At 48.3% G+C, this 23,690-nt stretch overlaps 2 protein-coding genes across 3 annotated transcripts in view; one reads left to right on the forward strand and one right to left on the reverse strand.

Moving 5' to 3' along the window:
• Nucleotides 1-5,924, forward strand: part of SRPK3 (SRSF protein kinase 3) — a 30,174-nt gene extending 24,250 nt beyond the window's left edge. For both annotated transcript variants that reach the window (XM_063119409.1, XM_063119410.1), the window contains 2 exons: nt 4,711-4,803; nt 5,600-5,924. In XM_063119409.1, coding sequence (XP_062975479.1) covers nt 4,711-4,803; nt 5,600-5,784 — 278 coding nt within the window. In that variant the 3' untranslated portion in view covers nt 5,785-5,924. The remainder of the gene's footprint in view (nt 1-4,710; nt 4,804-5,599) is intronic.
• Nucleotides 5,925-9,058: 3,134 nt separating this feature from the next.
• On the reverse strand, nt 9,059-23,556 carry IDH3G (isocitrate dehydrogenase (NAD(+)) 3 non-catalytic subunit gamma). The gene is made up of 14 exons (XM_063119422.1): nt 23,445-23,556; nt 21,333-21,374; nt 20,238-20,249; nt 18,402-18,499; nt 18,139-18,251; nt 16,597-16,657; nt 14,845-14,977; nt 14,095-14,228; nt 13,618-13,720; nt 12,976-13,122; nt 11,763-11,857; nt 11,291-11,351; nt 9,813-9,908; nt 9,059-9,291 (listed from the first exon to the last, which is right to left on the reverse strand). Exons 1-14 carry the CDS (start codon nt 23,511-23,513, stop codon nt 9,289-9,291), a joined length of 1,167 nt encoding a protein of 388 aa, XP_062975492.1. The 5' UTR covers nt 23,514-23,556; the 3' UTR covers nt 9,059-9,288.
• Nucleotides 23,557-23,690: the final 134 nt, after the last annotated feature.

Below are 23,690 nucleotides of genomic sequence, written 5' to 3' on the forward strand. Positions count from 1 at the left end.
CTTGGCTGAGCCCCACCATGACAGTGATTCCTCCATAATGTCACTGCAGGAGTTCTTTTCAGAAGGAGAGGAGGGTGGATGGTCAGACATAGAAATTACAGACCATATCTCAGCTGATCGATTCTTTAACAAAGAGGATTTTTTACCTTTATTGTCCAAAGCAATTGTCTCTCTAGCTAGTGAGCCAGTACAACCCGACAAACAGCAATCTTTATCTAGAGGGGCAGCGATGTTTCCAGAACCCAAGCCAACCACCAGAGAGGTACCTTTTCCCAATTCCTTTAATAAATTAATGGAGGAGTGGAAATCTCCCCTCCAGGGGAAAAAGGGAGTCAGTACAGCGCAGAGGTTTTATACTCTTCCTCACAATGTGATGGAAGAATTAAAAATTCCATTAGTAGATGCCCCTGTGGCGGCCTTGCTCTCAGGTGCTGTATATAATAATAATAATAATGGTGACTTTCCCCTAAAAGACCATGGGGAAAGAAGATCAGATACAGCTTTAAAAAAGGCGCATGAAGCTTCAGCATTAGCTTTAAGGGCCTCAGCAGTATCATCTTTTTTCGCTAGAGCTTCCATCTTATGGGTGGAAGACATAATAAACAATAAGGAATTGGATCAGCCTACTTTATACAGAGGACTGCTCAAACTCTCTAAATCTTTTGCCTTCCTGGCTGATGCTACACAAGATGCGCTTCAGTTTTCAGCCCGCTCCATAGCAGCTGCTAATGTGGCCAGACGTTCCATTTGGCTTAAGCACTGGAATGTTGATCTTCCCTCAAGGGGAAATCTTGCGACTGTACCTTTCACAGGTGCACACCTTTTTGGAGAAGAGGCCTTAAAAGATGTCCTCATAGAGACTAAGGATAAGAAAAAAGTTATGCCTTCATCCTTCCGGCGAGAAGATAAAAAACTCATCCGGTCTTATACATCCTTTCGCCCATTCCGGACCACTAACCAATCTTCCTTTCGATCCAAAAGCTACAGGTTTCCTAAACCAGCATGGTCCAGATCCCGCTTTCAGCCCAGAAGCGCCAACTCCTCTAGCGCTTCTGCCAAACCCCCTTCTACTTTCCAGACCTCAAGGTCTGGACGACAGCAGTTCTGACGCCAGGGAACCCTTCATCGGGGGGAGACATTTCCTCCCAGCATGGGAACAATCCACAGACGATCGCTGGGTCCTGGACACCATCTCCCATGGTTATCTCATAGAGTTTTGGAAACAACCTCCCCCTCGGTTCATCCCATCCCCCACATCACAATCCGCCACCAAGAATCACATCATATCTACCGCCATACAGCATCTACTTCAAATAGGAGCGATAGAACCAGTACCATCCATAGAAAAATACGAAGGTATTTATTCCATCTTATTTCTAGTAGCCAAAAAGGGCAAAGGCTGGAGACCAATTCTGGACCTCAAGCATCTGAACAGGTTTGTCAAATATCGAAAATTCCGTATGGAGACATTGCAAACCATCAAAGAAGCCCTTCACAAAGCAGAATATTTGACTTCCATAGACCTCACAGAGGCATATCTGCATATTCCCATCTCACTACCTCACAGAAAATTCCTACGCTTCACGTACCAGAACTATCATTACCAGTACAAAGCACTTCCATTTGGCCTATCCTCGGCACCCCGCATCTTCACCAAGATCATGGTGACACTAATAGCTCATCTCCGGCTAAAGGGCGTGCATATTTATCCATATTTGGACGACCTTCTTATCCATTCTGTTTCCAGTCAGAAAGCCTCGCAGGATCTACAGACAACTGTCGAGTGCCTAGAAAGACACGGCTTTGTCATAAACAGAAAAAAGAGCCATCTCACACCCACCCAGGTCCTCCCTCATCTAGGAGCACTCATCGACACCTCCAAGGGTTTAATATTCCTCTCCCCAGAGAGAATAGTCAAGCTTCAGGACCGCTCAAGGGCAATTCATCAGCAAAGAATAACCAACTTAATGGATGCTGCGCATCTTCTGGGTTTAATGATCTCATGCCTCGGCATTCTCCCATGGGCCAGGCTGCATTCTCGCCCCCTTCAGTGGTTCCTATTGCCCTTCCAAGCTCAAATAGCAAGGAGGGATCGCCTCCCAATACTTCTCCCTCTGCACGTCAGAGACTCCCTCATGTGGTGGCAAGACCTCCAAAATCTGCAGGTGGGCAGCCCCTTCCAGGAGCCTCAGAGGATCTTACTGACAACAGATGCCAGCCTCGAAGGGTGGGGAGCCCACTGCAACTCTCTCCTGGCCCAAGGAAAATGGAATGCAGAGGGAAAATGCCACAGCATCAACTGGCTGGAGCTCAGAGCAGTACACCTGGGTCTAAAAGCATTCTCACGCCATCTGCAACATTCTCATGTCCTAGTCAGAACGGACAACACAACAACACGAGCCCACATAACACGTCAAGGGGGTTCCAAATCCCTCTCCCTACACCTGGAGGCCCAGAGCATGCTATTATGGGCCGAACAGAACTTAGCCTCCATATCAGCCCAACACATCAAAGGGACCCTGAACCATACAGCAGACTATCTGAGTCAGCAGCAAATAGACCCAGGGGAATGGAGCCTACATCCAGCAGTCTTCCAGAGAATCATAAACCATTTCGGCCCACTAACGCTGGACCTGTTTGCATCCAGGCACAACCACAAGCTGCCAAGATTTCTCTCCAGATTCCAGTATTACGGAGCCGAAGGGATAGATGCACTATATATCAACTGGCCGAAAGAGAGGCTCTACGCATTCCCTCCAATCCCCCTCTTAGCCAGAGTTCTACAAAAAATCAGAAAGGAACAAGCCACTGTAGTCCTAGTAGCCCCCTTCTGGCCCCGACGCCCCTGGTTCTCCGAGACTCTAGCCCTAGCAGTGCAAGGTCCATGGTTCCTGCCCCAGATCTCAGATCTCTTGTCTCAGGAACCAGTACTGCACCCAGACCCAAATTGGCTCAAATTTGCCGCCTGGCTGCTGAGAGGTCAATCTACTTAACTCTGGGTTATTCTGAGGATGTTATATCCACCCTGCTGGCATCCCGCAAGGACTCCACCACCAGAATTTATGAAACAACCTGGAAGTCCTTCTGCAGGTGGAGTGAAAGGGAGAAGCTTATTCCACGGGCAACAGGTGTCAAGGAACTCCTAGCCTTTCGCCAACAAGGCCTTCAGATGGGTTTAAAACCGGGTACCCTGCGCAGGCAAACGTCAGCCCTGTCATCAGTCCTTTCCAGGCCTGGTAGGCAGCCACTAAGTTCACACCCTCACATCAAAAGATTCCTCCGTGGAGCAGCACTCAAGAGTCCTCCCATTGTCCATAGGTTTCCTTCCTGGAGCCTACATGTTGTACTTTCTGCATTGACTAAACCTCCCTTCGAACCAATTGCCTCTATCCCACTACGCATTTTGTCACAAAAAGTTCTTTTCCTTGTGGCCATAACATCTGCTTGCAGAATCTCAGAGTTATCTGCCATCTCAATCAGAAAAGGCCTCATCACCTTCCGTAAGGATTCTGTCGTCCTTCGAACAGACCCGACCTTTATCCCTAAGGTCAATACGCTATTCCATAGGTCACGAGCTTATTCTGCCATCTTTCTGTCCTAACTCTTCTCATCCACAGGAGAAGGCCTGGCACAAGCTGGATGTCTGCAGAGCCATTAAAGTTTACTTAAAAAGGACAAGAGTCCTTTCGAAAATCTGATTCACTGTTTGTTTCCTTTCACCCTGTGGCTATGGGCAAGAAGGTTACCATATCTACCCTAGCTAGGTGGTTAAAAGCATGTATTTTTTCGGCCTATGAGGCCTCATGCCTCCGCAAGCCATTAGGAGTCACAGCTCACTCCACTAGAGCAGCAGCCACATCAGCCGCCTTAAGTACTAATGCCCCTCTGGCAGAAATCTGCAAGGCGGCCACCTGGACAAGTCCTAATTCCTTCATAAGACATTACAAAATAGACACATATGCCTCAGCAGATGCCTCCTTTGGCAGGAGAGTCCTCCAGCAGGTTGTAGGACTACAATAGACTCGGCTTAAGATTTTCCCACCCAGATAAGGGGTTTTAGCTTTTGCATATCCCATTGTGGGATGCCTTCCTCACACCAACCTGGAGAACGGAACATTGGTACTTACCGAGAAGGTTCCTTCTGGGTTGGTGTGCGGAAGGCATCCCAACCACACCCTGAAACACCACCGAGTCTATCAGGCCACTTGTCTCTGCATTTAGCCGGCCAGACCTTTTCCTAAGGACCCTCAAAGTTTGTACTCTCAGATTGATTTCTAAGTACTTACTAATAAGTTATCTGTTCCTCTGTGGTTCTCCCTTACCTATGATACAAAGAGATGCTTCCTTTCTCAATTTCTGAGCTTTAGCCATGGACGGAACTGGCTAGGAGGAGCTTCAGACCAATAGAGGGCTTAAAACTCAGTCATGTGAGTCCCTGCTTTTCCTGGGCGATAGGGGGAATTAACCCATTGTGGGATGCCTTCTGCACACCAACCCAGAAGGAACCTTCCCGGTAAGTACCAATGTTCCGTTCTGAGGAGGAACCATTTGCCTTCCCCGCCTCGTTTCTGTCCTTTTCCCCCAGGCGCAAGCCCTGAATTCCCCTGTGCTCACCAGATGTCACATGGCTGGAGCACAGGGGAACGGCTCTGCCACAAAAGGGAGGCTACCTTCCATTCAAGGCCCCCCATGTCTCTTCCCCTCTTTCAGATCATATTGCCCACATTGTCGAGCTGCTGGGTGATATCCCTCCGCACTTTGCTCTTTCGGGGCGCTATTCGCGGGAGTACTTCAATCGGCGAGGTAAGCTGGGAAGTGTCATGTGTCTGTGTTAGTTTGGGGGAGGCATCACAGGTTTAAAGCCTGTCTGTGGGTGTGGGGTTGTGAAAGGTGGAACCCGGGGGTGAGCAAACCTGGATATTGGATGAAACAAAGTCAGAAAAGCTTGCACACGGCACAAGTCTGGCCTGGGCCCTGCCTACCCACGTGCCGTACATTTTCTGAAGGTTTCAACGTTTATCGGTGGTAGGGTCCACAATCAAGTTGACTTCATGCACAGACCATTTGTCACAGCTACATTGGTGGTCTTTCAAATACATTCTGCAGCCCCTGATCTCCATTCTAATAAATATGGAACGCAATCCAGCAGGACGCCTTCTTGTGGGGAATTCTTGCTCATTTGAGCTTGTACAAGAACGATCGTACGCCGTGGCTTAGATTTGTCTGTCTCCCACACTTCCAGCTCTGGTGCCCACTTCACCTTGCATTGTCATGTGGTCAGTCCCTGGATGCTCCTACCTGCTTCCTGAAGAACCCAGTGTTTGTTTATTTAAAGAACAGGCTTGTAGCCCTCATGTTTGTAAAGATACACTTGAAATTTCCTGGGCAATAGCTGCTGATTAAGTTGCCCCATCTAGAGAGGGTAGCGCTTTAGTGTCCTGCATGACTCCTTCTCCCTCCCCGTGACTAGCATAAACCACAGCGTATTTGCTGAATGTATCCAGGTTGCAGCATTTTATTTTTATTTTTTTCAGCATGAAATATGCACCGCCCTAGTCCAGACCTCTCACCAGTCTTGCCCTTTGCCTTTCTTCCCCAGGGGAACTGCGCCACATTAAGAACCTGAAGCACTGGGGCTTGTATGAGGTCCTGGTGGAGAAATACGAGTGGCCCCTTGAGCAAGCGGCCCAGTTCACGGACTTCCTCTTGCCCATGATGGAATTCATCCCAGAAGAGCGCGCCACAGCCGCCCAGTGTCTGGAGCACCAGTGGCTCAACTCCTAGGGCCAAACGTGGCCCAGACAGACCGTTTGCTGAAGTAAGGGGACGCTAGCCCACGTGGATTACCCTGGCACAGCACCTAGTCCTGTCCCTGGAGCAGAGGGAGGCGGTTTTTGTTCTCCCCCTAGTTCTTCCCCCTAAATGGAGGTCATTCCAGGAAAGGATAGGGCAAGAGGCTGATTACATTGGGGTGGGTGGGTGGGAAGGCTGTAAGGCGGAACATGGGATCCCAGGACCCAGGCATCACTTTGTGGACATTTCTGAAGCACAACCTGAAGTGGGAAGGGTTCCCATGACCCCTCGCCAATTCTTTTTGTAGAAGTTGCCTTCTTGGCGCTGTCAATAGCCATCTTTCTCTAGGTGCCCTTGACTGATGCTGTTTGGCTGTTTTAATTAGTCTGGGGACTCCTCGCAAATTTGTGGGTGGTGTGTCTTCCCTTCCCTCCTTTCCTTTCCTAACTCCAGTTGGCAAGAGACTGTAGGTGGGAAGCAGTATGAGAAGGAACGTTCCCAGCAGGTGTATGTGTGAGTGTGGTACAGGCTAAATATGTGAAATACTGGGTGATGTGCCTGAGTGTTTGAGCAAGAAGTTAGAAGCAACAGCGTAACCTCTTAAGTTCTGAGGACCCAGCCCTTCTGGAGATGGCAAAGGTGCCATGTGGTCCTAGCAAATTTCCATGCCAAGGAAACTTGAGCTCTCTTTGAGCAAAAAATATTATGCAAGCAAATGAATTTATGCAAAGCGACATGACCTTGGGATGGAAGTCCCATGGTGGAACTAGCTGGAGGGCCGAGAGAAGGCAGCGCATGGAGAAAGCAGTAGAGGTGCATAGGTAGCAAAGTGGGAGGGAGCAAGTCCCGTTCCCAGCTGACTTAGCAGCCCCCAGCACCGGACGTAACTGTACTTATAGACATTTCCTGGAAGAATTCTCCAGAATTGTGATTGGTAGCTGAGCAAACAGGGCCTGATAGAATAAGGCCCCTTTTCTACCCCCACAAGCATCTGTGAGCCCTATTCCCCGCTGCCTAGATATATAGATCATAGATTATGCTGCAGTCCCTAATATGTATGTTGTACATTAGCCAGGGGCTGACTTGCAAGTAGTTGCTCATGATTTGGTATTGTGAGCATCACAACTTTAAAAGCAAGTTTCTAGCCCTTATTGTGGAGAATACATTGTTGCAAGGGGGTCAACACTAAGAAGTTTACAACAGCTGGTCTTTCTGTACCTTGTGAAGTCCATATCTTGGGTTACGTTTTAGTCCTATACTCCCCGTTTCCTTTATCAATCCAATCGTCGCCCCAGTTTTTTTTGAGATCAGTGGGAAAAACAATAATCCCCATATCCAATCTATTCGCATAATGTATTGTAAGCCTTATCCTAGCTGGGGGGAAAGGAATCCAGCTGTGTTTGTTTGAGTTTGGGTGATTATCTTCCAACGCCCCTTCCCCCCCGCGCGCGGATGTTTGGGGGTGGCTAGAATTTTTGCCATCTCACATTGCTGCTACAGTATGTATTGACACTTTTGTTACCTGAGATCAGCTTTTAGATTATTATTTTTAAGGCAGAGGGAACAGCTGCTCCAGAAAGCTTTGCTTAAGATGAGCAAAATGTTCTAACTACATTGTGCCTTCAAGAAGGAGCCTATCTACTGTTTGTGATGAAGGATTGAAGAAGGAGGGTGTGTGTGTGTGTGTGTGTGTGTGTGCGTGCAGCCTTTCCTTGAAAAAGTTTGGACTCAGAAAAAGAGTAAACTGCAGCTAAAGGAAAGACACAGAAGGGCTAAAAAAAATTCTTAGAGCTAAAATTCTAGGCCCTCCTCTCCCAGGGATATCAGGTTGGTTTCAAACTAAGTTGGTTGAACTAAAGTCCCATTGATTTCAATTGGAAGTAGGTTCAACTCAGTTAAGCAGGATCCACCCCATAATACTGGAACCCAGGACTCGTGTCTCTGCCTGTAGCAGTGGGTGAGTGCAAAGCCTTCTGGGCAGCCACCCCCAACCTGGTGCTTGCCAGGCGTGTTCGACCGCCATTCCCAGCCTGGGAATGATGAGATTTGCAGTCAAACACGTCTGGAGGGCACCAGGTTGGGGCCAGCTGCTTGTGGGTATGAAAACATCTGGGTTGCAATGTTTACCCAAGAGGAGGGTCTTTAAACCAAAGTTGGGTTGCAGGAGAACTAGGCCGAAGGAAAGTGATACAATACTCTTTCCTTGCACTGCAGTCTCTTTAATGCGAAGCCATGGCCTTGGTGTTGGGTGTGGCCCGTGTTGGGGGAGTGTGTGGGTGTTTTGAACCCCCCCTGTGCTGTTGCAGGGATTGAATTCGAGACTTTTCATTAAAACATTTGCAATAGCCTCTGCCTCCTCTTTTCTAAGGGCAAAGTGTTTAGGGAAACCATGGCGAGGAGAAGAACCCCACCAGGAGTAGGTTCCTAACTCTTGGAAGGGGAAGAGTTAGGAGTTTTGTACTCTCCCTCCGAAGTGAGGAAGTCTTGCAATTCTGGTGCTACTTTCTTTCTCATAGCATTGCTATGAAGGGAGAGAGGGCTGGGGCAGTTCTACACAAGGGCAATGAAAGCCTGAATCAATCCGCTTCTCATTTAAAAGAAAAGGCAGTCCTCCTGCTACAGAACCACTCAATTCAGCAAGACCTGGATGAGCATCAAAATGCATCATTTACTTCCACAGAAGCCTGCTAAGTGCACAGGTCTTGCTTAGTGGATGGGATGGCAAGTTTGTAGCCCTTATGGCTGTAAAGACTTGGGGTTACAGCTATAGTGTCTTGCAGCTCCCTGGTGCTCCTTGGTGCTAGCAGAAGCACACAAGTTAAGCAGATCAAGAAACAGTGCACTATTTATGCAGGCTGAAAAATATACACTACTTTAGAGCTAAAGTTTGGGCTCCCCCCTCAAATCACGTTTTAACTTTCATTAATAGAGACGGTTACATAATTTAGTCTCCTGAACATTAAGTGTGTCTTTTTGTAGTTGATTGGGCAAAAGATTTGTAAGTACACATATAGCAACACACAAAAATCAGTGCTGCTAACACTCTCATTTCAGATGTCTGCCTTTGTTGCAGTTATTATCCTGTCCTTGCTTGCAGGTTCCTTCAGTGAAACTCACTACATCCTTCACAAAAAAAACCCAAAACCAGGGTTCCTACCCCAAAGCTTTCCCCTGCCTTTTTCTCGCCCCACATCATTCCATTTACCTATGATGGTCTACCAGGAAACCTAAAAGTAACAGACACATCCACACGTGATATAGACCTCACATTTACATTTATTTCCTTTGGGGAGGTGGAGAGGAATTGCCAACTTACAGACTATGTACAAAAGATGAAGATTGTGCTTTGACAGCTTGTCATGGAAGGGTCATTTCCATTCACAAATAGCAGGGTTGCGCCTTCCTCTTTTATGGAGATAGGAGCAGGTATTTGTTTCATTCGCAGCTGGGATGGAGAAATTCCTCTGCTGCTGCTCTTAGAATTCAGGATGTCACTTACTAAAAACAAAAGAACAGTTCATTGGTCAATGCAAGCAGCTCAGAGACTCAGAATTATTTCTCTCTCATTCTGCTGCACGTCCCTCAAATTCCCATTTTAAAAGTGGAAGTCCCCCTTGGCTTTTAATAGCCTCCTCCTCTCCTGCAAGCACTGAGTCATTACTGACTCTTGGAGGGACGCCAGCTTTCGCTGACATTTTCTTGGCAGGCTTGCCTTGTAGTGGGGGGTGGTTTGCCATTGCCTTCCCCAGACGTTATTACCTTTCTCCCAGCTAACTGGGGACTCATTTTACTCACCTCGGGAGGATAGAAGGCTGAGTCGACCCGAGCTGGCTGCCTGAAACCAGCTTCGGCTGGGATCGAACTCAGGCTGTGGGGAGAGTTTCAGCTGCAGAAACTGCTGCTTTACCACTCTGCGCCACAGTGTAGGACAAACATGCAACATCTCTTCCTCAGCTGCTGCCAACCGCCCTGCCCCACCTCCCGAGAGCTGCATTCTGCTGCCTTCCTGACCCCCTCACCTGTGCCAGGTTAGGGTTAGCTTTGCGGATCTGTTGCAGGATTGACTGAACAGCTGCTGAAGTTGTGCCCTGGCCCCCAATATCCGGCGTGTGGGTCTAGAGATGAGAGGGGGGGAAGGAAGGAGTTGCATTGAGTCAGCCTCTCACAGTTGCCCATACACAAAGCTTTGTCTAGTTCAACAGTGGTCTTCAACCTTTGCAAAACTGGGATCCAACTTTAGCCCAAACACACAGTTGTGAAACCCACTCCTTAATTATTATTTTTAACGTATCTTTGTATGGTAGAAGCACTGCCAGTGTGACCCAGTAGAGGTCAGTTTGTAACCCAGAAGTGAGCCTTGACCTACCAGTAGAAGACCAATAGTCACGTAGAACAGTTGGTGTTGCCATGCCTCGGAGAAACCCACAGAACTAAAGGTCACAGGAGTATGTGTGCTAGGCATCTCATGTAGTTGAAAAAATTAACTGTCATGGCTTCCATGAAAGAAACCGTTATAAAGCCACTATGGGTTCGTAGAGCGAATAGGCTATCTACCTCTAGTGCTAGGACAGTTGAGATAACACAGTTGCTAAAGGAGGCATACATTTTCTTGACTCTTCCAACCTTGTGACATTTGACCAATTGAATGGATTACTCACGACAACCTCCTTTGAATAACACCATGAACTTTGTACCAACACTGCTCTCTCCACAGCAAGTGACAGAGGCAGAAAGCTATTATTTCTGAAACTTTTGCTTCTCTGCAAGTCCCAGGCAGAGCTATCCTATGGGGAGGGAGAATGTGAAGCAGAGAAACTGCTTTTTCCTTTGCCCTGACAGCTCACACTAGCTGGCCAGAACATGGGAGGGGCATAGCTGTTTTCCCTTTTTATTTAGCCCTTATGACAGTTACTCTTTTAAAAGCTGATTTTGGAGTTGCAAAATCAGGGAAGCGCCGGCTGTGGTCCTTTCTACAGCTGCAGGGATAATACATGCAAGCTTGGACATCTCTTTCCATCCTCAGAGATCTGAAAAATTCTATGACCCCGGGGATGTTTTCCCAGGGACCAAAAGACTGCACCTTAGACATTTTATGAATTCTAATCCCTCCGCAATCTCTCTGATTCATCTGTACTCCCACTAGGCCAAATGGACCACCACCTGCTCACCCATCTTTATCTCAAATGTATTTGGAGAGGCTCAAAGAGTTTGTTTTTTGCTAATGGCTGCATCAACTCACAATTTCTGTAGGAATTGTTCCAGCTTGTACTTTTAAGAGCATATCAACCATACTTTTGAATGGGAAGATTGGTTTCTTGTTCGTTTTGAAGGGGATCCCAAAACCTATGTGAGGTGTTCTACAGTGGATTTTAAGACCTCTGTCTAAAGTTCCAAGAGAGAAGCAACTGTATATCTTGAGAAACATCGTTATATCCCCCAATTTCTTGATTCATCATTGGTCTAGGAGGAGGAAGTGGACAAGACAAGAGCAACTTACTTCTGCATCATCCATGGAGGCCAGGACTGCTTTGCGGATCACAGATGCGTGGCTGTGCAATCTGTAGTGAACAACAGATCTGAGGGGTGAACAGCAGCCCAAATCCAGTCTCATCTCCAATCACTGCCCCCCCACCCCCACACATATTATTATGGTAGGAGCTGCCACTGTGTGGGAGATACGTTTAATTCATTTTTAGCCCACCCTTCTGCTAAGGAGCTCAAGGCAGGGAAGGTGGCTCCCACATTTTATTCTCAGAACAGCCCTGTATGATATGTTGGGCCAGACACCGGCTCCCAATGTAACGTCACCCAGTCAATGCTACAGCTGAACTGAAATGTGAAGCCGGGTCTTCTGAGAGTCTAACCCAGTACACCACTTTCGCTCTCACAGCTAGGAACTGGAGTAATTGGGCCGCAGAGGGAAGTATGAGACTGCAGCTGGGTGGAAAAGAAAGGGCTTCGACACATACTTGAGATGATCCAGCATCATACAGCTGGCAAGCAGCATAGCTGTGGGGTTGGCAATGTTCTTGCCCGCAATGCTCTTGCCAGTATTGCGTGTGGCCTGTAGAGAAGGAAGGGTGTGTGTTAAAATGCTGGATTATATGACCATTGGAAAAAGCAAGAGGGATACCCTTTTGGCTGGCATATTCTATCCCCCTTCCATTTTTTTCCAGCCAATGCTTAACTAAGAGATGCTAGGACTCCAGCCAAACTAGGAATCATAGCCTCTGACTTGGGGAGCCTTTCTTCAGATTGAGTGGTTGCTGGTTGCAATCAGAGGGACTAACTTAGAGGAGCTAAGTTAACCAGCTTCGACCATGAGAAAACAGCACTCCACCTGCTTCTATGACTAAGGTGCAAATTAGATCTGGAGACCTGTATTTTTATAATCTCCCTACGTCATGGGATCCCATCTCCATTTGTTAAGCTTCTCCCTCCCCCTAGTCAAAACTTATCTTGTAGATTCCTTGGGGCAGGGGCCTATCCCTCCCTGACCTCTGGTGCTATAAAACAAGAGTGGGCAACCTTTTCAACCCCGAGGGCTCCATGTGGTGCACTGAGGGCTACACACACAGGGCTGGAGGAGGTGGACTACAGAAGGCAGCATAGGGCAGGGTACCTTATAGGCCCCTTCCAACTCTACTATTCTGATTCCATCCACCCCTGCTGTGTAAACAGTTCTCTATCATAATGGTGCTATATAAGTAATCAACAATAGCTCCTTATAGTAAGATAGCAAGCAAGTAGCATTAGAAAATCACTCCCTATGGGCTGCTGTGACGAGCACACAGCACTGGAAGATGCTGCAAATCTCAAGCTTCAAAATGTCCTCTTTACCCCCTTGTCTGTCTGTTCCTATCACAACACACACCCCACCTGGTCTCAAATCTTGGTTAAGCTGGAATCTTGGTTAGTCTTAACCCTAATTGATATTGGTGCCAATGTAACACCCAGCCAGTTAAGACAGGTGGGGAAAATGTGATCCAGAGATGGAGCACGTGATCCTGTGGTTTGCTCCCAGCGAAGAGCATCCCGTGGATTAAGTTTGCACAAGTCCACAAATAGGACACATGTTCAGTTGGCAGCTTCACATTCCTGTTCAGATCACATCTTCCCCCATTTTACCAGAGCTTTTGACATCCACCCTTCTCATAATCTCAGCTTCCTTCTAGGCCTTACCGTTTCAAAAACTGCATAGTCACGCCCGTAGTTGGCCCCCGGCACCAGGCCCGGACCCCCAACCAGTCCAGCACAGACGTTGTTGACGATGTTGCCATAGAGATTGGGCATAACCATGACGTCAAACTGCTGTGGGCGGGACACCAGCTAGGAATTCAGAGAAGGCAGTGTGTAAGTGGAAAGGTGATAGCAACCATAGACGTCCTCTCTCGGCCCACTCGGCCCAATCACAAAAAGAATGGTGATGTGTTTCAGGTCTACCCAAAACCAGGCATAAAGGCTCTCCAAATTCCTGTGAATGATATTACTTCAATCCCCTTTATCACCAGGAAATGCTGCCTTGCTTTTCTCAAAAGGAAACGCTTAAAATTTCTAATTCTCGTGGCTGGAGGAAGATTTTTACCAAAATGAAGGCTGTGGCCACAAACCAATAGGGCTAACATCTGGGCAAGTTTCATGGGATCTGCTCATAGAAGGTGGCTGTGCGGCTTTAGGAAAAAATGGGGAGAAGCTATTCAAGAAATTTGAGGGTGGAGGCCTTAGTGGGAAGCTGCCCAAATGAATGGAAGCCAAGGCTGGACTTCCTTCACAAAAGACTCAAGCCTTGCAGTTGGACATGAAACGAGACCAACATGGGAGTACCTGCATCGTGGTGTTGTCAACAATCATGCTCTCGAAGGTGATGTTTGGGTAGCCAGCGGCCACCTCTTTGCAGCACTGCAGGAAGAGTCCGTCCCCCAGCTTCCTTTATGGGAAGGAGAAACGGCCCAAGGTCAGCCAGAGCAGATGGCCAACCTGCAGCGAAGGCCGCAAGCACTTGTGGCACTCCTGGGCAAGAGTGGGATGGTCGGTGGAGCAGAGTGAGACCTGTCCTTCTGCCTGCCTCTCCCACCACTGCACTCCCGATGCCTCCGATGCCGTAGCCCAGGAGGACAACTGCCCCAAGGCACAGTGGCCTGGATTCTAGCGTGCACTGCACTGGCATCATTTCTACCGTGGGCAAAAGGCTTGCCCACCATTGAGACAGAGGATTCTCATCCCCTTTCCACAGCCGTCCCTGCTTCCCCTCACCCCACACGCTCAAAAAACCACACAAACCACACACAGGCCATGACCTACATGATGTTGGCCTTGTGGACAGCTGTCACCTTCTTGCGACCGGTCTCATTGGCCAACTTGAAGGCATATTCTGCAATGCGCAGCGACTTGGTCTTCGTAATGATCTTCAGGCTCTCCACTACGCCAGACACACTCTGCGGGAAGGGGCATCGTCAGTGTCTCTGGGGTTTGCCTCCAACCCAATACCAAGGAGAAAATGGGGGGTTGGCAGGGAAATGGTATCTACTGGGCAAGGACACCGCAAACCCTGACTCGGAGGATTGCCATCTTTAGGACCCCAACTCTCTGCTTGTGGTTTTCCCCTCCAACATATCCACCATTTCTAATTTTAAAGCGTGGCCATATATTTAATTGCACCAGAGCTGTAGACTCTGCCTGCTTGTCTCACACCCATGCGAAGCAAAAGCACAGGCACAGCCAGTGTGCAAAGATACTCAGTCGCTCACTCCTGTATGCCTTGTTTTGGCAGCTGCTAAGAGGTACTTCAGGGGGAAACTGTGTAGCTGTTCACACTGGGGAGGAGGGGATTCAAGAGCCCTTTGTCAGCATCCTGGCTTGTGCAGGAGGCAGCACTTGGAGGTGCATAAAAAGAGGAGGCATATTGGGGATTGGAGGACAGGCTGGATAGGAGGACACGCCTACCCACACAGAAAACGGCCTTGCCCTCATGCAAATAGGGTTGAGGTCAAGGTGCAGGGGCAATGGGAATAGAATAAAAGAGCAAGACTGGCTTCCTCTACTAATGGGCACCTCATGCTCCAGGCTGCTGTACTCCCCCTCCGTGTTCTCCCGAACTATCAGGATGTCGATGTCATGGTGTCTGGTTGCCACTCCTGGAAGGCTCTTGCAATGGATCAAGTTGGCAAAGAGATCCAGATTCGTGCTGTGGAGGCAAAAAGGCAAAGGAGAAGCTCACACGGCATAGACTCGACGGCGAAGTCACTTCAGAAAGCACTCGACCGGTTCTTCATCAGTCTGGCCAACTGCCTCGACAAGAGCTTCATATTGCTAGAGCTACACCAGCTAGGCTATGGGCAGACCACCTGGGCCACAGGAAGTGGGGTTTCCTGGCATGCCTGGGCCGGAGATGGAGAGCTGTTGGGTCTGGGTCTGGTTAGGGAACACGGCGGGGCTGTTGCTCCCACCTGCCCCTCTAGTGCTGCGTGGCTGTCTGCTCCCCAGCTCAACAAACTAGACGTAAAGACCACACTAAGACACAGATGGTGGTGCTGTAGTACACACTGGAGTGACATTACCTCATTCTTGGGACTTGGGACGCTACCACAGTAAGCAATACGCAAACTAAGGACACTGGCATTTACGTGCTAGCCGAACATACTTTATTCCAATTCCAAGATTCATGGCTGCTTGTTCTTTTCTAAGAATCTGGAATTTATTTATTACTGGGGTGGGAAGTGTGAGGGAGTTAAGAGGTAGGCAGAGGGGGCAAGAAACAGAAGGCGTGAGAAGAAGCTGTTTAAGATCCTAAAGCTTCCTTCCCAATCCTAATTGTGCAAGCTGCTCAACCCCAGCCTGGCTCCAATGACCTTATCAAATACAGCAAACGTGTGGTTGAGTATTACTCTGCCATAATTTTTATTTTTAAAAAAAGCAGGATGATGATCTTGAGGATGCCCTACACGGTACCATTAGGTATAGTAGAAACTTTGGGGAGAAGATACCAGGAACAGGATTCAGATCACTCCTAGGAACTATGGGGGCTCAAGTTACAGGGAGCCAGATTCTGGCTGGACATCAGGAAAAACTTCCTGACTGTTAGAGCAGTATGACAATGGAACCAGTTACCTAGGGAGGTTGTGGGTTCTTCCACACTAGAGGCCTTCAAGAGGCAGCTGGACAACCATCTGTCAGGGATGCTGTAGGGTGGATTCCTGCATTGAGCAGGGGGTTGGACTCGATGGCCTTCCAACTCTACTATTCTATGATTCTATGATCCATTGTGCCTCCTTTAACAAGCCCCCATTTATATTTTTAGCAGCGTCCAACTCCCGTGCAGAATGTTCCCAACTGCAGCAACAGTGTTCCCACTAGAATGGTCATTATTTTGGCCTATCAGTCGCCTGCCAGCAGATGCAATACAAAGGGGAGCATTGTCTGGGGCCCTGAAAAACCTTGAAAGGATAGATGGGGACAGGACAGCATGGGGCATTCAGCCTTGTGGCAGACCAAATGGCACTGGGAGGAATACAACCTACAAGAAATAAGCTCATGACTCCTTACCCTCAATCCCAGCCTAGTCCACGCTTCAGCTTTTATCCTCTTTCTGCGCACTAAGCAGTGTGCAGCCTACCAGCCAGGGATTGTGGCCTGCCAGATGTTTGACCCCAGCCCCTTGTTTTTGCAGTCCAGGCCAGCCGGCAAATACAAGAGGTGGTTCCTGCTAAGCCACTATCCACGCCTGGCTGGTTCAAGCTGAGTGGGCCTGTTTTAACGAACTCCCAAACCCTGCCCGCCATTTAGGCTGAGCTGCTCTCATCTCACCGCAGTATGTTGTTCCGGGACTTGTGGGAAGGCGGCAGGTTATGGTTCGTCTCAATGTTTCCTATAAAAACAGGAAGAGAGAACCAGTTTTAACTTGGTTTATGGTTTAATTTGTTTTTAGCTGTGTATATTTACTGTTTTATACTGTATGCTTTTATCTGTATGCCGCCCTGAGATCTTATTGATATAGGGCAGGATATAAATGTTTTAAATAAATACATAATAAAGAGGCCCCACTTCCGGGCTCTGGCAAGCATGACATGCTGTGATGGGGCAATCAGATAATAGCACCTATTCTCATCCCACTTGTCCGTGTTCATCAGGGGGGGTTAGGAACAGATGTGGATAGAGCATCCAGCCTGGCTGACCTGGATATTCAGAACTCCATACTGGCCACAAATGTACTGAGAGGCTGGAGGAAATGTGCTGTTTTTGAGCCTCCGACCCTTTGTCCTTAAAATGGGAATAAGCAGCACCGACCTTCCAGGTCTGTTGAGATGATGCACAAAATCGTTTTGTTTCAAGGCATGAGTGATCGTTGAGGCTCCCAAAGTGAGCCTCGTCACATATTGTTATGGCAAAACCCAGGACGGGCTCATTCCAGATGGAGAAAGGAAAAAGAGAAATGTGGAGCCGCGCGGGTTCAAAAATGTTTTAACATCCAAGAGGCATGGGGAAAAAAAAGAGTCACTCCGTTGTCTACCACCAGTCAGAGAATCACGGGGCTGTAAATTATTACTGTTATTAGCAGTAATTCTATTAGTATAATAAAATCGCTTGATGGCAAAGATCTCAACTAGTTAATTATACAAAACTACAAGAACATATTTACTGTTTTACAATCATTAAATTAGCTAGAGTGTTTTCATTCCATGTACCAAGGCAGGATTGTCACCCTAGGATAAAGCCAACTTGATTAAGGCCAGAGGGTGCCAAACACAGAAAGCAGGAACCAACAAGGTGGCCCCAAACCATGGGCCCAGCAGAACAGAGAGATCCGAGCAACTCAAGCAAGTGAACCAAACCACATGCTGTAGATCAGGGGTGGGGAACGGGCGGCCCGCCAAATGTTGTCAGAGTGCAGCTCCCATCATCCTTGACCATCGGTTATGCTGGCTAAGGCTGATGGGAGTTGCAGTGCAACAGCTTCTGGAGGGGCACCTGTTCTCCGTGCCTGCCAAAAGGGAAGGCAGACACCAATGCAACGCTGGCATGGCAAACGCCTCGTGTTGCGCTGAAGCCCCGTAAACCCTGAGCTGAGAGGACAAGGGTGGTGGCTCCCTCCTGCTTAAAGAGCCCAACACCCAAAGCGAGCCCCCTACGCCTCCCCAGCCCACCCTTCCAGCCTTTCTCAAGCCCTCTGCCCTTGTGGACCCTGACCTCCTTCAGCACCACCGTCCCCTCCAGCTGCTCACCTGGAGGTAGCCAACGATACCCAGGACACCCCCGGGCACCCCATCTTTTCAGCTTCCCTTTTGCTGGGGATTGACCCCACCCCCATTCGCATGATTATACCTGCTGTAAAAAAAAGATCACCTTTACCTTTCAGGGCGACACGGTTACGCCGGATAGCCATGAGGGCGTTCTTTATGTCCTCTCCTGAGGCCTCCGAGCTCACCAGAACTTCCTCAAAGTCCACGGGCACACAGGCATGCCTGGTGAAGAGACAAGAGAAGACTGGGGGGCACTCCCTGGCAATCCTGGCCACGGCTTTGGGAGGAGGAGGCGGTCTCCCGGGTTAATGCAAACTCTGATTGCCCAGAGTCCGGCTGTCTGGAAAGGAGGGAGGGAGAGGGAGTTGATACCTGAACAGTTCCTTGACGTGAAGCATGAGTTCTGGTCCAATCCCATCTCCGGGGATCATAGTCACGGTGTGGCGTCCCCCATATTTGGCAGGGGGAGGCTGCAAAGAAAAGAGAAATGGGTTTAGGCAGATTAAAACAAAATCCAGAAATTCACACTCGTCACCCCATGCTAGCTGGGGGAATAGCCCAGCACTTCCCCATGGCTGCGCAATGCACAGGAAAATGATCACGTGTTTGCGATTTCTGCTCTTCCTTTGAACAGTGGCAGGGAACGTGTAGCCTTTCAGATGTTGTTGGATTGCAACTTTCATCAGCCCCAGCCAGCACAGCCAATGGTGGGGGCAGATGGGAGCTGCAGTCCAACAACATCTGAAGAGCCACATGTTCCCCAAGCTCCTGCCCTTGATCAATGTCTGAGGAACCCCAGAGCTCCCAGAACAGTCTAACCCCACTGATTCAGATTTCTTGTCCAAAGCTAGGTAGAAAACCCCAATTGTCCTAGCTCCTGGACAAGCAGCATCAGCTGCCCTGCTCTAATCACTAGAGCGCCCTCTCCCCAACCTACAAATCCAGCCTGGACATAGAAAGCTGCCTTCTACCAAGTCAGGCCATTTAGTTTAGTATTGTCCACACTGACTGGCAGTGGCTCTCCAGGGTTTTGGAAAGGAGTGTTTCCCAGAGATGCCAGGGGCTGAACCGGGGAACGGTGCCTTCATGCCCTGCTTATGTGCTTCCTGGGATCACCCAGTGAACCATTAAGAGAAACAGGTGTTTTTGTACTAGATAAATGTGATGTTCTACTGCATAAGGATATGCTGTTAAGTGTAATATAAAAGTTTATTAAGGCTTGCAGAGTTTAAAGAAGGTACTCACTGAGTGTTTGTGGCAGAATGGTAAGTATGAAGCCATAGAGGGGGAGTGAGTGCTGGATGTTTTTGTGGAGCGTCTGGATTGGTGTAAGAGAATGGGAGGAGTCAGAGGACTGTGGGGAATATAGATGCTGCTACTGTCAGGTATGTAAGGAGAGATGATGATATCAGAGTGAATATATGAGAGGGGTTTTTGGGATAGAGATAGGAAGGGTCTGCGTGTTTTGTTGTTTTGGTGGATTAGAGCGTGGGAAACTGAATAGTGTAGTTTAGAAGGGGTAGAGTACGCAGGAGAACCTTAAGTTATGTTGTGAAACATTGAAGTGAAATTACCATCTGAAACCTACGCATTGTACTTTGAAACCATACGCTTGTGAACTGAGAGAAACCATTAAGCTTTTGAACCTGCATTAACGTCTTGTTAATAAATTATATATTAATTTACACCTGGTGTGCTCATTGGTGTACCTGGGGAAGGGTACTGGTTGATCTATAGCGGCAGCAGAAGGGAGAAGTTTGAGGCAAGGGTGCGGATCTGTATAGCTGTAGGGCCTAAGCAGAAGTAGGCGCACCACAGGGACGGCTTTAGCATCCCAAACCCCTGATGAAAGCACCTGAGCTGGGTCCTTTGGGTTCCAGAAAGAATAAGGGTGAGCCAGAGTAAACCCAGTGAAGGGTGGTCGTCACAATAAACACTTGGTTTGATACAGCAGGGCTGTCCTCATTGTTTTTAGGGCCATGGACTATACAGGCAACGCATGGGCCCCTGCCACACATTCTGGCCCTGCAACCTCAGAGCCATCCCTCTCTTGTAATGGAATTACAGAATCAGCCATCGCCCCTTCCCCTTCACCAACCAGCCTGGGCCTCTTGCAGCCCCCTTAAGACTTGACAGACAGAATCAGGGGTCTCTGTCCACCGGCTAGAATGTTAGGCTTAACATTGACAACATTGGAAAACTACTTACAATCGTCTGTTGCTGTAGGTGGCGTGGCACGAACAGATATTGGGGAAAAGGAGAAAGAAAAAGAAAAACAGGTGCTTTAGACAGCAGTGTAGAAAATGCAAACTTAACTAAAAGGGTGCCTGTGTAGACCGTTTATTTATTTAATTTACAATTTTTATATACTGCTCCATATCTAAAATAGATTCCGGAGTGGTGAACATAGGAATAAAACAGTAAAAACATAGAAAGATTAAAACAGCATATTAAAATTATTCAATTTAAAACAGAATACCAATAAAAATGGTGGCTGGTTAGTTGAGGATGGAAAAGAGCTGTTTTCAGAAGGCATCAGAAGCAGCACAGTGTTGTCACCTGCCTGACCTCCAAGAGCAGGGAGTTCCAAAGAGAAGGGACCACCACACTAAAGGCTCTCCTCCTGGTGGACTCCAATCGGGGCACAGGTCCATGTGAAACCACCAAGAACATGCCCTCCAATGACCTCAGTGACTGGGCAGGTTGGTATGGGAGAAGATGCTCTCTCAGGTATCCTGGTCCCAAGTCGTTTAGGGCTTTGTAAACTAGCGGCAAAACCTTCAACCTGGCCTGGTAGCCAATAGGCAGGCAGTGTGGTTCCCTCATTTAGCCAGTATTTTAACCAGTACAGTGCTTTATAATCTCTTACGTACTTATAGCAGTCCATCCATGTAAGACAGCTGTCAGTGAACTTGGGGACCACAGGAGGAAGTAATATACAATAAGGCAGGAGTGCTGCCCACCCCCCATAGCATCTCTCTGGAACAAAGGAATAGCAGTCATACACTATTCCAGGGGTGCAGAACCTCTGGTCTGGAGGCCAAATCCAGCTTGCCTGTGGTCCCAGGTGGCCAAACCCCCCCATCCCCTGCCCCCCCCCCCCGCCAAAATCATTTGGTGGCTTTCTGGATGTTGCAGTTTTTTCTCCATTCTGAAAGGTTGCAGTGCCTCTCCTAAGGTTTCGTTACTGACACTCAGGACATTAGGCTAAAATGTATTCTTTGCGCCACCCTTTTTGCCCTTGGGCCCGCCCACCCTTGCCCTGAGACTGAAAGGCCTTCAACACCTGTGAACTATACACACCGAGGCCAAGTTCCTGCGATTGCCATCTGTTAGAACCTGCACCTGTGAGGGAGAGAGAGAGAGAGAGAAAACAAGGAGAGGCTAAGGAAGGAGATTTGGGAAATCCAGACGTAGAGGGGAATGGGACATAGCAGGGGTCAGGAATCCTGCCTGGGTCCACAGAATTCTAGCATGGAGTTGAGACCTTGCACAGCCTCTTGCCACACACCAGCGTCTTTTGAGCTGTCAAAACCAGTTGTAGTTAACAGGCTCGGTTGCATTTTTTGAAGCTGTCTTTTTGTAGCGCCATGCCAAATGTTATGCTAATTACAAAAGCTCAAATTAGTTCACGTCATGAAACAATCAAATTAAACCATAACTACCTATAAAGTTATAAATAATATTATGCAAATATAAAGGCACATCAGTGACGTTCACGAGATCAAACAGTTTTTCATAACCCAACATAACCCGTTTTGTTAAAAAAAACTAAACAAACAAACAAAAACAAAAACATTTTTAAGCATGCAATCCTATATCCAAAATCCACTGGCTGAGGGGGCAACAGAATTCAGCAGAAACCATGCTATGCTGGAATAATGCCGGATATCCCATCACCACAAGAAATAAAAAATAAAAATAAAATCAGTGGAACTTCTCAGATATGCCAACAAAGCTGTTCTGCTACCAAAGATACACTAGCACAGCCTTCCTCAACCTGGGGCGCTCCAGATGTGTTGGACTACAACTCCCAGAATGCCCCAGCCGGCATTCTGGGAGATGCAGTCCAACACATCTGGAGTGCCCCAGGTTGAGGAAGGCTGCACTAGCAGAATGGCTGAAACAGGGCAGATTTGTGGGCAGGACGTGGGTGGCACAGGAGAAAAGCACACTCACACTGACTCCTATGCCTGTTCAAGCTATCGTCATGCCTATTGACAATGCAGCTTTACTTAATTGGGATCCCCGAGGTGATGCCTGTGGATACCCCATTTGCCCCATAGGGCCCACCTGGTTCTCCTGCAGGGAGCCAGGTGAGCCCTATGGGGCAAATGGGAGGCTTGTACGCTGCAAAGTAAAGTGTTAGCCTCCAGTGCCATCTTTATGTGCAAGGATGCCTCTAGAACTCACAAGATAAAAATGTTGGGTGGCTGTAGCTCAGGGCTTTGTTCTGACATGTGCTCAGCCACCCAGGAAGATGAAAAAGGGAAGATCAGAGGTGATACAGTACACTTTGGGGGACAGAGTGAAGAGAAGGGAGGTGTTTTGCCTGTGCTGTGTGTGCACTTCTCTGTGCATCACCAGTATATGATGTGAAATAGTGCTGGAGTAAAACAACAACAGTGAGTTCAAAAGAGCGCTTTTGTGTCTTGGTACGCAGACACACCCACCCACCCCACCTCTGCCTTGCACTTAGGTTCTTGGGCAAGTTACTTTTCTTTGAGCCCCAACAGTTTGTTTTCTGGTCAACAGGTGTTTGTGACTGGATAGCCACTGTGCATGGTTTGCAGCAGATCAGCAAGGGTTTCTTTCTCAGTCCCAATTGTTTAATAACAGCAACGACATAATTACTTTTTCCACCTAAACTCAACTGTTGAAAAGAAGGAAGTTCAGTTTCAGGAATGAAAACAAATTCTCAGAATGTGCTCAGAGACGCCTTGTTCTTTTATTCGAAGTACCATCTCTTTTCCACCCACATCTATTTGGTAGATATGTTTTTTAGTTTAAAAAACAACAACCAAGAACAAATTGCAAGTACAAAAAACCAAGCCTGAAATCTGCCCCGCCCTGACCTGGAGGATGCAACGCCCGGCTAAACCCAACCCTTTAATTCCCGCCTACTCTATTTCTATCGTCCAATCAAAACAACCCGTAACGCAACGAATCCCACCCCTCTTGGAAAGGGACCGCCCCTTGGGAGTCTTTTTAGGACCGCCCTCCCAAGGGACGTTGAGCCAATGCAAAAGCCCCGTTCTCCTTTTAGCCCGCCTACCATTTGCTCCTTAACCAATCAGAAACATGGTAACTCTCCCCCCCACACACACACACCTCAGCAGGGACAAACCGCCCCAGTTTCCCTTCACTTCCCACAAGGTCAGTGTCAACCACTGTGCAAGTTAGCCGTTGTCTCACCGAACGAGGCGCCAGCAAGACCGGCCTCCAGAGTTGTCTCGTGGTGCTCAGGACTATCGAAGCTGCCATCCTTGAGTCTCCTTGTGTGGGGGGTTTAGGCGTAGAATTGAAGGAACCTTCGCCAAATACCGCGAGACTCGTATAAAATCGCGCGAGAGATAACCACAGGTTCCCGCGTGAATAGTGAAAGAAACGCATGCGCAATAAAGATCCTCTTCTCCCCCCACCTCGTCGTTGCCACCTCTT

Source organism: Elgaria multicarinata, chromosome 3, assembly GCF_023053635.1.
Source record: "Elgaria multicarinata webbii isolate HBS135686 ecotype San Diego chromosome 3, rElgMul1.1.pri, whole genome shotgun sequence".
Lineage (NCBI taxonomy): Eukaryota > Metazoa > Chordata > Lepidosauria > Squamata > Anguidae > Elgaria > Elgaria multicarinata.

What these genes read in the sequence shown, in the direction of transcription:
- IDH3G (XM_063119422.1), bottom strand. Translation starts at nt 23,513, where the DNA reads ATGGCAGCTTCGATAGTCCTGAGCACCACGAGACAACTCTGGAGGCCG. An exon ending in CACGTCAAGGAACTGTTCAG is followed by an intron (nt 18,252 to 18,401) that starts GTATCAACTCCC and finishes TCTCTTCACCAG; the next exon opens with GCATGCCTGTGTGCCCGTGG. An exon ending in ACTATGCAGTTTTTGAAACG is followed by an intron (nt 11,858 to 12,975) that starts GTAAGGCCTAGA and finishes CCTTCTCTACAG; the next exon opens with GCCACACGCAATACTGGCAA.